The sequence below is a fragment of the Gymnoscopelus microlampas genome, assembly GCF_963454915.1.
Source record: "Gymnoscopelus microlampas genome assembly, chromosome: 19".
Taxonomy (NCBI): Eukaryota; Metazoa; Chordata; class Actinopteri; order Myctophiformes; family Myctophidae; genus Gymnoscopelus; species Gymnoscopelus microlampas.
The window spans coordinates 33,139,048-33,151,379 of NC_139956.1; the positions used below are offsets into that span (position 1 = coordinate 33,139,048).

At 42.7% G+C, this 12,332-nt stretch overlaps 1 protein-coding gene across 1 annotated transcript in view; it reads left to right on the top strand.

Annotated features, from left to right (window-relative positions):
* Positions 1 to 12,332, top strand: part of dysf (dysferlin, limb girdle muscular dystrophy 2B (autosomal recessive)) — a 155,531-nt gene that overhangs the window by 61,542 nt on the left and 81,657 nt on the right. The window contains 9 exon segments of the mRNA XM_084043388.1: positions 164 to 310; positions 1,178 to 1,309; positions 2,081 to 2,247; positions 3,035 to 3,149; positions 4,619 to 4,724; positions 4,965 to 5,107; positions 6,076 to 6,249; positions 6,809 to 6,893; positions 8,966 to 9,043. Coding sequence (XP_083899514.1) covers positions 164 to 310; positions 1,178 to 1,309; positions 2,081 to 2,247; positions 3,035 to 3,149; positions 4,619 to 4,724; positions 4,965 to 5,107; positions 6,076 to 6,249; positions 6,809 to 6,893; positions 8,966 to 9,043 — 1,147 coding nt within the window.

Genomic DNA, 12,332 nt, shown 5'->3' on the forward strand with positions numbered 1-12,332 from the left:
TCTACTGAAACATATGTATACTTTTAATAAGATTCAAACCAGAAAAGAGTAGCACAGTATCATTAAAACGTTGTCTGTCTGTCTGTCTGTCTGTCTGTCTGTCTCTCTGTCTGTCTGTCTGTCTGTCTGTCTGTCTGTCTGTCTGTCTGTCTGTCCGTCTCAGCCTCAGAACAGTCTTCCAGACATCATCATCTGGATGATGCAGGGAGATCGCAGGGTCGCGTACCATCGCATCCCGGCGCACACCGTGCTCTTCTCCCAGGAACACTGTGGCAAGCACTGTGGACAGATGCAGACCGTCTTCCTTAAGGTACGCGCACACACACACACACACACACACACACACACACGCACACGCACACGCACACGCATGGCCACAGTAACACACATTAATACGCATAGTACTTGTATGCTACAGTACGTGTAAATATACATTATTACATTCAAATATACTGCATTTTGTATATTTCCGATTGGTTAATTCATGTGAATTGTTAATTAATTCAGCAGATTTTGGGTGAACGTGTGTGCACGCTTGCATGTGCGTGCTGTACATGTGTGTGCTGTACATGTGTGTGCTGTACATGTGTGTGCTGTACATGTGTGTGCGTTTGCGCGCGCGCGTGTGTGTGTGTGTGTGTGTGTGTGTGTGTGTGTGTGTGTGTGTGTGTGTGTGTGTGTGTGTGTGTGTGTGTGTGTTGTATTACTATACTTGCGAGGACCAAGTATAGTAGAATTTGAAGAAATAGACATTGTGAGGACCGTTTTCCTGGTCCTCACAGCACAAATGGTTGTTTTATACTTAAAAAAAATATTTTTTTGAGATACGTTTTTAATTCGAAAAACATTCAGGTTAGGATTAGTCATTTAGAGGTTAGGTTTAGGGATTGGAATTAGAGTTAAACATGATTTATACTTAGTTTGTGTGCCAGTGTCGTGCACCGAGAAACAGTCGATCTATAAGCCCACAACGCGTCACAGCGTGACGCGTTGTGGGCTTGTAGATCTGCTGTTTTTCGGCCTTAGGCTTACGGTTAAAAATGGCAATTATTATTTTTAAATGGCATTCATAACATGGCTGTCCTACAGTGTTGATGTACTCACAAGTATAGTAATACAAACGTGTGTGTGTGTGTGTGTGTGTGTGTGTGTGTGTGTGTGTGTGTGTTCTCCACAGTTTCCTCAGGGTACTGGCGGAGAAGCCAAACTTCCTGGTCAGCTGAGGGTGAAGGTGTGGTTCGGATTGGCCGCCGACGTCAAGTATTTCAACGAGTACGCCGAGGGCAAGCTGTCCGTTTTCGCCGAGACGGTGAGATGGATGGGAGGACAGAGGAAAGAATGGTTTTACGGGTCATTTGCAAGCTGAAATGAAGATGAATTATTACTGCCCTTGGTGGCATTGTTGAATATGAAGTACATATCATGTACAACTTACAGTTTAGGCATTTAGCAGACACTCTTACTCTTAGCCAGAGCAACTTACAGAGTGCATGATCAGAGTAAATGACATGAACCCTAGTCCAGTGGTTCTCAAACTTTTTCATGTCAAGGACCCCCAAATTGACACTTATTAGCCCGCGGACCCCCATTTGAAAAGATAAGCCAGGGACCCCCATAAGAGAAGATTTATATAAGGCTTTCTAGCAGTGATTCTCAACCATTTTAATGTCAAGGACCCCCAGTTTGACATGTAGTAGGCTACGGACCCCCGATTAATGGCATTTATACCTCTGGGACCCGCATTTATATTATAAAATCAATGTTAATTAAACTCTGAGAGTGTACAAATGGAACCAAATGGACCCGTTAGGGTCCATTTGGTTCCATTTGTACTCTCAGAGTTACAGAACCATAAGGGTCCATTTGGTTCCTGTCCATCATTTAGCTGGGGACCCCCTGGAACCGCCTCAAGTACCCCTGGGGGTCCCCGTACCCCACTTTGAGAACCAATGGCCTAGTCAACAAATGACAGGCTAAATGGTCTCATAAATACATAAATACTCTCTCTCTCTCTCTCTCTCTCTCTCTCTCTCTCTCTCTCTCTCTCTCTCTCTCTCTCTCTCTCCTTCTCTCCCCCCAGTATGAGAACCAGACACGCCTGGCCCTGGTGGGCAGTTGGGGTACTACGGGTCTGACCTACCCCAAGTTCAGCGACGTGACGGGGAGAGTCGGTCTGCCCAAAGAGAGCTTCAAGCCCTCCTCTGGATGGAACTGGGCCGGAGACTGGTTCATCAGCCCAGAGAAGACGTAAGTATGGGCGGCGGAAGGGGACCGCATGCACTGGTACTGTACATACTGTAGGTCTTAAGTAAACGTGCTACCTAAGCATGGATACGTAGATAGGTAGCTACAGGAATGACTACAAACGCTACTAGATTGCAATAGGCTCTATGCACAGCAGGCATTTTGGAGAAAAATTGGGCCTCTTCTGACTTCCTTCACAGGTGTTACCAATGATACTAATGAAGGCTCTGTTCCATTCTGGTCAAACAGAGTCAGGGTGCTGATGTTGTGCATATTGGCTCACTAGAAATACTAGTGAGTCTCAAAGTGTGGTCCAGGGACCCTCATGGTTCCTTGAGAGGGTGTAACTCTGAGAGTGTACAAATGGAACCAAATGGACCCGGGAGGGTCCATTTGGTTCCATTTGTACACTCTCAGAGTTATGGGGGTCTTTGAAATTAAAAAGTTTGAGAACCACTGTGCTACACTAAATGGAACAGAGCCTTCATTAGTGTCATTGGTAACACCTGTGAAGGAAGTAAGGAAGGGGCCCAATTCATTCCCAATATGGCTGCTGTGCATAGAGCCTATTAATTGATGAAGTGAGATAGCACGACTTTGTCCACTCTTGTCTGTTGCCAGAAACGGTGACATCAAATTACGTCAAAGCATGTCAAGACGTTGATGTGAGTTTGGTTCAGGAAGCCCTCCCCAAGCCGAACATGTCTTTACTGCGAAGCATCTCCATGGATGGAGTTATATCTCTCTCTCTCTCTCTCTCTCTCTCTCTCTCTCTCTCTCTGTGTGTCAGGTTGCTGTACGATGTGGATGCAGGTCACATGACGTTCACAGAGGAGGTGTTTGAGACCCAGATGAGGCTTCCAGGAGGACAGTGGATTGGCATGCCTGAGGGTTACACCGACGTGGTACGCTACATCGATGTTCTACATCCTGAATATCTACGTTCAAATCATAGACTGTAAAAAAAGAATGGACAAAGCCACGCCATTGGTTTCTACAGACCGTAATTTAGGCCGATTGTTCAGGAATTTCAAATCCGCCATCTTTCTTTTTATTTCGGCCTCCCGATATTATCGGCCGATATTAGCATAAAAATTGATATCGGGAAAATATCGGTATCGGTTTTTGAAAAAAAATATTTTTTTTTTTTTTTTTTTTTGCTTTATAAATAAGTTACAGGAGTTCTTACTGTATATGGTGTGTGTGATATGAAATTTTAGCTTACCATAATCACAATAATCCCCGCATATATCGGTATCGGTTGATATCGGTATCGGTAATTAAGAGTTGGACAATATCGGTATATCGGTTATCGGTAAAAAAGCCAATATCGGACAACCCTATTTATGACAATGTTTATTAACCCATTGAGACCTGAAGCCGATTCTACATGTCTCCTAAATCTCAACAGTTTTCTGAAAAACGTATGTTTCTATATCAGTGGTGCTCAATCTTTTTCATGTCAAGGACCCCCAAAATGATATGTATTTGGCCACGGACCCCCATCAAAATATTTTGTTCCAGGGACCCCCAGAAGCAAAGATTTGAGTTAAAAATGTTCGCTTTAAAACATACAATATATTCAAAGATTTGCACACATTTTCACGATTTAAAAAAAATAGCAGATCTACAAGCTCGTGTATATTTGAATAGCCCAAAGTGTAAAATAATGCTTTTTAGCTCAAATCTAAAAATGACACAATTCTAACGCACAAAAAGAACATAGACATTGCATTCTTCTACATTAGAATGTTTGCGTTCTGAGACAGAATGTCAAACTTCTACAACAGAATGTTACAACAGAAGACAGACTATTGTCTCACACAGTTTTCAAATGCTTCTAACAGCATGTACATCGGGCCACAATCAAATTAGTCAAAGTCTATCTAGCTTCCTACAGTAATGGAAATTCAAAAACAAATACATTTCATATCATTTGTGAACGGAAATGACAAACAGACGACAGCTTCCTGTTGCAACTTTACAGACTCTCTGAATCATTGGAGATTGTGGTAGAGTTCTCTTGGCTTGAGAGACTAGTCTATTTTGTTAGTTTGAAAAAAAGTTATAGAGTCTGCACACTGGTAAAGTTGCAAAAAGCTACACTCGGTAATTTATTGCTCGTCAACGTTTTGGCCTATTCAGACCTTCATCAGGACATGACAAGTTGTTAGTTTCCCATGTTAAATATGGATCTGAAAAGCCCTTTGAGACTTAGAATGCAACAGTGATGGGCTATACATTTGTGTTGAGTAAGACTCAGCTCTGCCTGTGTGTGTGTGTGTGTGTGTGTGTGTGTGTGTGTGTGTGTGTGTGTGTGCGTGCGTGCGTGCGTGCGTGCGTGCGTGCGTGCGTGCATGCGTGTACATGTTAGAATGGGGAGAAGGCAGTGCCTAAGGATGAGGTGGAGTGTCCTCCAGGATGGGTGTGGGAGGAGGTGGAGTGGAGCGAAGATCTCAACAGAGCCGTGGACGACCAAGGTACAAACTATGTGTGTGGTGTGTCAAATCTTATTTTGCTTAGTTTAAATATTGCTTACCAATTATATTTTCTTCTTCTTTCTATCTCTCTGTCCCCCCCTCTCTCTCTCCCTCTCTCTCCCCCCCTCTCACTCCCTCTCTCTCCCCGTCTCTCTCTCCCTCTCTCTCCCTCTCTCTCCCCCCTCTCTTTCTCCCTCTCTCTCTCCCTCTCTCTCCTCCTCCCTCCCTGCGTGTCTCCAGGTTGGGAGTACGGTATCCCCATCCCTCCGGACCGCCGTCCAAAGTCCTGGGTCCCGGCAGAGAAGATGTACCACACCAACAGGAGACGCCGGTGGATCCGTCTGAGACGCAGAGACCAGCAGAGGATGGACGCCCTCAAGAAGGTGAGGACGGACGGACGAGTGGAGAAGAAACATCAGATGAATGGAGAGAAAGAGCAGATCGTGGAGAGAAAGAACAGATGAATAGAGATAAAGTACACATGGATAGAGAGAAGGTCGGGCTTCACTTGCTTTTCACGATCTGGTTGCATTTTTAGATCAATTATAATGAAAACAACAGTTTAAATCAGTCAGACTGTTTAGTGTGAATATGCGACAATACTCCATGCAGCCACTAGATGGTGGTCTAACTACACAAATGAGAATGTGGACTGTTGATGAGATGGTAATAATTGCCTTTATTTAGACAGAACCTTTCAAGTTATAAAGATACAAAAACTAAATGTAATTACATGTTTCAAACATAAAATGCGAAACAATATTAAGCATTAAGCACAATACAGGGAAATAAGATATGCAACCAGAATTAATTGAGAGGTGCGTGTGTGCGTGCATTCACATGGATTAAAGTTCTCTGTCGCCACGAATGATTTCAGTCATTTGGAATCCATATGGAATCATGTTTTGCACAGTGAAAATAGCCGATCTACAAGCTCTCAATGCGTCAGCTTGTAGATCGGCTATTTTCGGTTATTATTTTAAGATTAGAGCATTGAAGTGGTCAAACTAGAAATATGTTCACAAGCATCTATCATAAAAAAAAACCTTATGGTCTCGGATATTTCATAAACGCAAAGGTTAAAGCCTCGATCTGTGATTTCTTCACCTGGTTGTGTGCAGCATGTAGAACAGCATGAACAATATTACTAAAACGTCATATTTTTACATGTTAAGGTGTTAATTGTTTAGGAAATAGCGCTTGTGTGGGGGGCTCCTTTCATAATGTTTCACAAATTGCACATTAGGACCTACAAAGTTTTTCAGTCGTGATTTTTTATTTTGCTTGATGTGTGTGTGTGTGTGTGTGTGTGTGTGTGCGTGTGCGTGCGTGCATGTGTGCGTGCGTGTAGCAGCGTCCAGACGAGGCAGAGCGAGAGGGCTGGGAGTACGCCTCCCTGTTCGGCTGGAAGTTCCACCTGAAGGCCAGGAAGACGGACTCCTTCAGGAGGCGCAGGTGGAGGTGTCGCATGGAGCCTCTGGAGAAGACGGGACCGGCCGCCATCTTTGCTCTGGAGTGTTCCCTGGTAAGGAGAGGAGGAGGAGGAGGAGGAGGAGGCATGGTGATGTTCAGTTCCTCTACGGTTGCTCCAGGCTTGACCGGGCGCTCCAACCAACACATGTGGCCTTCATGGATTACATTTCTCCATCGCCATGACTGGTTTTCACTCATTTGTATTCCATAGAGTCCGACATGTCTTTCTCTCGGCTAACTCTTGGTTAACTCTCGGCTAAGTCTTGGCTTTCTCTTCTCTACTTTCTCTACCAAAATACTTGATCTACAAGCTCACAATGCGTTGTTGTGAGCTTGTGTTTTCCCATTTCTTCCCAAATTAATAGGAGAAAAAAAAACAAAAAAAAAACAGGCGATAACACGACATCTGGAGTCATTTAAAATTCTAAATTGTTTAAATTCAGAGCCAAAGTCCTGGTTCCAAGCTATCAAACTTAACTTAACTAGTAGAAGCTAGTCAGTTTGTAGACAGCACTCACGCTGACTCTCCTTTCCCATTGAGGAGAGGGGAGGAAAGGAGGAGAGAGGAGAGGGGTTTTTAGTGCTGTAACCTGTGTGTTTTTGTGTTTCAGAGCAGTATAGAAGACAGGAGCGAGGATAAATCAGTCACCACCACGTTTGGAGTGAACAGACCCACCATCTCCTGTTTCTTTGACAGTAAGACAACTCTCTCTCTCTCTCTCTCTCTATCACGCACGCACGCACGCACACACGCGCGCGCGCGCGCACACAGTGGAGACATACTGCATGCATACTGTACGTACAGTAAGACACTCTTACACACTGCCCCACTTTCTTCTCTTCTCCCCGTCCTCTCCCCTCATCCTCTCCCCTCCTCCTCTCACTCTCCTCCTCCTCCTCCTCCGTTCCTTCTCTCCATCCCTCTTGTCTCTCCTTCCTCCTCTCACCTCCCTGTTACGTCTTCATCTACGAAATGAGGGTGACATCTTTATAACCCCAGCTACTCCGTCTCTCACACACACACACACACACACACACACACACACACACACACACACACACTCAGACACGCGAGCGCACAAACACACACGTGCACGTGCGCCCCGTGCGCACGCACACACACAGAGCCATCTGTCGCCCACCTGTGGTGCATTCTGGGAGGGATCCTCTGCTTCCAATTTGTGGGCAGGGCCAACAGGTTGCTGCCATGGCAACGGTGCGGTGTGCAGTCGCTAATGGTAACCAGACGTACGCTAACTAGACCGTGACCTGCACACTCACTCTACAGTACTAACTCTCTCTCTCTGTGTGTGTGTGTGTGTGTGTGTGTGTGTGTGTGTGTGTGTGTGTGTGTGTGTGTGTGTGTGTGTGTGTGTGTGTGTGTGTGTGTGTGTGTGTGTGTGTGTGTGTGTGTGTGTGTGTGTGTGTGTGTGTGTGTGAACGTACTTGTGAGGGCCAGACAGTGGTGGGAAAAGTACTCAAATGTTTCACTTAAGTAAAAGTATAGAAATGCTACTGTTACAACTGAAAGTCTGGAATTAGAAATTGACTTGAGTAAAAGTACAAAAGTATTGGTATCAAAATGTACTCAAAGTACCAAACGTAGAAAGCACTCATTATGCAGAATGTCCCATTTCACAAGTTTTCAAATGTATATTATGTTTTTTTGAAAATAGCAGATCTACAAGGTCACAATGTGTCGTGACGCATTGTGAGCTTGTAGATCTGCTATTTTCAAATGGCCGAAATATATATAGGGCTGAAGCTGAACAAGTTAATGTATGTTTTGTAATAATAATCTAAATCTAAATCTACAAAGTAACTAGTAACTAAAGTGTTCAAATAATTGTAGTGGAGTAAAAGTACAATATTTACCTCTTATATGTAGTGGAGTAGAAGTAAAATTCCTGAAAACTGGAAATACTCTAGTAAAGTAGAATTACCTCAAACGTGTACTTAAGTACAGTACTTGAGTAAATGTACTTAGTTACTTTACACCACTGGGGCCAGATGTACCCACAATTATATTAGAATTTGAGAAATAGACATTTAATATGAGGAACATTTTCCGGGTCCTTATTAGAGAAACGGTTGTTTTTATGGTTAAACATTTTGGTGAGGTTTACGGTTAGGAAAATATTCGGGTTAGGATTAGGATTAGACATTTATAGGTTTAAAAGTCGGGCTTGGAGTTAGGCCTGATTTACACTTAGATACGCGCCAGTGTCACGCACCGGAAATAGCAGATCTACAAGCTCACAGCGTGTTGTGTCGCGATGCATTGTGAGCTTTTATAGTAAGTCCTCTATTAGTTGTCTTTAGGGTTAAACATTTGAAACAATTGTCAAAAAAACATTCATAGCATTAGCGTCCTAAAATGTTGAAGACCTCACAAGTATAGTAAGTGTGTGTGTGTGTGTGTGTGTGTGTGTGTGTGTGTGTGTGTGTGTGTGTGTGTGTGTGTGTGTGTGTGTGTGTGTGTGTGTGTGTGTGTGTGCGTGTGTGAGCAAGCCACGGAGCACGTTGGTGGGCTGAATGTTTTAAATCTGGTTTTCTATTATTTTTCTGTCTTAACAGTTTTTAGACACTTTTTATGAGGACATTTTTATGGTTGCTACTCAAGATAATGATGTGTTTGCTCAAGGGTTTTGTTTTCTGTCTCTCCCCCTCTCTGTGTGTGTGTGTGTGTGTGTGTGTGTGTGTGTGTGTGTGTGTGTGTGTGTGTGTGTGTGTGTGTGTGTGTGTGTGTGCGTGTGCGTGCTTTCTAGCTGGGACGAGGTACCATTTGCGTTGTTACCTGTACCAAGCCAGAGATCTGTTTGCCATGGATAAGGACAGCTTCTCAGGTAATGTTCACCAAAACAACATAATACCGTCACTGTGGGGTGGAAACGTTGCACGTCCGTCCAAAATAGTTAATTTGCAGGAAATGGAAAAAGGAACCTGTTCCAATGTATGTAACCTTTATTTAACCAGGAAAAATCACATTGAGGAATGAAACCTTTTTTACGAGTGAGTGCTCGCCAAGACAGGGCAAACGCAGTACAACAGAGTTACATAGTATATAAATGACAAAGAATGAGACGAACACTACCAAAACAATACAAAATACAACTAAAACAACACCACATAAGTGTTTAACCCATTTAGACCTGGAACGCATCTGTGTCATTTTAGGTTTCTTTGGCTATTCAAAAATAGCAGATATACAAGCTCATGAACTTGTAGATCTGCTATTTTTGAAAAATCTTGAAAATGTGTACAAATCTTAATAATATGTATTAAAAAAAACGAAATCAAAATATAAAAAAAAAAAACTGGCCTCAGGTCTGAATGGGTACATTTTTTAATCCTGAGGGGAAATAAAGTGATCCAATTTCTTTGACTGACAGAAATAAAACATAATTTGCCACGCCACTGCCAGCGATTTTCGAGTGTTTTCACTAACCTTTGAAAAATCATAGAATATTCATCCCCAGTATGATCGATCCCCCGATTTAAAAGACGTATCCGAGTCTCGTAGAATCGGGGTTAAGCTTTGCCTGCAAATCATTCCACTGACTACCATGGTCTTTGGTAAAACAAACTCATCTTGCAAGCCTCAGTTGGAGCAGCAGGGATCGTACAGTGCAACCCTTTCTGTGAGCGTAAATTGTAACTGTTATAGACCACCGAAGTCCTGACGTCACTCGTTCATCCCCAGGTTCCCAAAGTAATTTCTCTATGGAGAATAACATTGGGTCATCATAGAATCGTCTCATATAAGAATTGTGGTCCAAAAATAAACAAACTGTCTCGGCATAATTGTCAGGGAGGAGGTTCTGTATCGTTTATGATAGTAAGTCACTTATATTTGATACTGTCTGTTTCTGGCGAAAATGTAACGGCGGAAGTAACATTATCGTTTTCTCACCGTCAGTTGATGCTTCATATCCATAAGAGTCAAACCGCCGGGGTCACTTGTTTATTTTTGGAACACAGTTCTTATTTGACGCCATATTAAAGACGTCTATGGGATTCAGAATGGGGGTGGAAAACCGCGAACCAGGTAGACAAACCAAGAATGTGTAAATTACGTCAGACTTCGGTGGTCTATTAGAACATTCAAACGTAGTATTTATGTAAGCAGGCAGCTCACCCACAATGGCCTTGTGAATCACAATGTACCAATGTTGCATCCTACCAAGTGTGAGCCAATAAAGACCAATTAACCAAGCTACACAGATTACAATGATGCGTTTTGTATTTAGAGTTTGTAATGCAGTTATTTTTTAGTCATAAACTCTTAGTTAATACTTTTCATTGGTTCCATATTGGTTAACACACAGACTTAACCACCTTTCAACCTGGTGTCCCTATTTTGGGCATGTCATTATAGATGATAACATTAATGTAGGACATTCATTTACCCCAAAAAATGAGAAAACATATGAAATATGGACATACTGTACAAACTTTAGGCTTGAAAGTGACAACATACACTTCTAATTGATTATTTCATAATTGAATGAAGAGAAATGTGATAGTTGATGATGCTGGTGTCTGTTGTACTGAACAGGCCTCGGTGGGAAACAGAATTCCAGTTCCAGTATGATTGATTGATTTGATTCAATAAAAAACAGAGAAACATCACAGCGTAAATCACTCAACCGTTGTGCACACGCACACACACACGCACGCAGACACACACACACACACACACAGATGAACAGACAGATGAAAAGACACACAGATAGACAGGCGAACTAGAATGAATGGTAGTTATAAATACATACAGAAACGTACAGAATACATGCAGAAAATGAATGGGTGAGACTGACTGACTGACTGACTGACTGACGGGTAGCCATACAGCCTGATGTATTCGTGTACACTGCCGTACTAAAATACTCAGTAATATGAAGCATATTGAGAAGTCCTTTAATGTTTAAAATCATTTAGTGTTTTTTTTTTCCCCCTCTGTAAAGCCACATAAAGAGAGAGACAGGAGAGAGAGAGAGAGAGAGAGAGAGAGAGAGAGAGAGGGGGGGGGGGGGGGGGAGGAGGGCAAGAGGGTAGACAGACCACATTAGCTGTTCACAAAAGTACAACCCAGAGTTTAAAAAAATAATGATTCATAAAAAGAATCCAGAGATTATTTAAAGGTTTGACATTGCTGAGGTAGGAACCACGGAAAGATGGATAGAGAGAGAGTGAAGAACGGGGGGGGGGGGCGGGGGGGTGATGTTGAGAGGAGAAAAACATGGAGATTTAACGGTCTAGTTGTCTTGGATGAATGAGGGGTGGAGAGAGAGGGAATAAAAGGAGATGGGGAGAAATGGGAATAAGAATAAAAATGTGAATAAGAATAAAAATGGGAATCCTATTTTAAATGCTATATAAATGATGGCATAATATAGAGTTCACTATGACTCAGACACGGTAGTGTAAAGTAACTACCGGTAAGTACATTTACTCAAGTACTGTACTTAAGTACAATAATGAGGTATTTTATACTTTACTGAAGTATTTCCAATTTTCAATACTTTTCTACTCCACTACATCTCAGAGGCAAATATGTACTTCAAGTACATTATGACGCCAATACATTTGTGCTTTTACGCAAATAAATTTCGAATTCTGGACTTTTACTTGTAACAGAGTATTTCTACATTTGCAGTATTGATACTTTTACTTAAGTAAGAAATGTGAGTACTTTTTCCACCACTGCTCAGACATGACCATATATAGAGTTCCCACTATACAGCTACACCCAAATATGGCCTGTGCCATGCTGACTGTGACAGCGTGACATCAGAACCAAACAAACCGGTGTGAGGTTGGGTGTGAGGACCACGTAGCAACCAGTGTTGCCAGATTCTGTGAGAGAAACAAGCAACCAGGTCTAGGAAAACCAGCCCAAAAGAAGCGACTATGGCTTCTATGGCCACATGAGCACTTTAACATGATTATACATCAGCTATTTGAAAATAGCAGATCTGCAAGCTCACAACGCGTCGCGATGCGGCGCGTTGTGAGCTTGTAGATGGGAATAGGAGAGAGAGAAACAAAGGGTAGAGGATGAAAATGGGGAGAGAAACCAAATGGAGAGAGAGAGAGAGAGAGAGAGAGAGAGAGAGAGAGACGATTGGACCA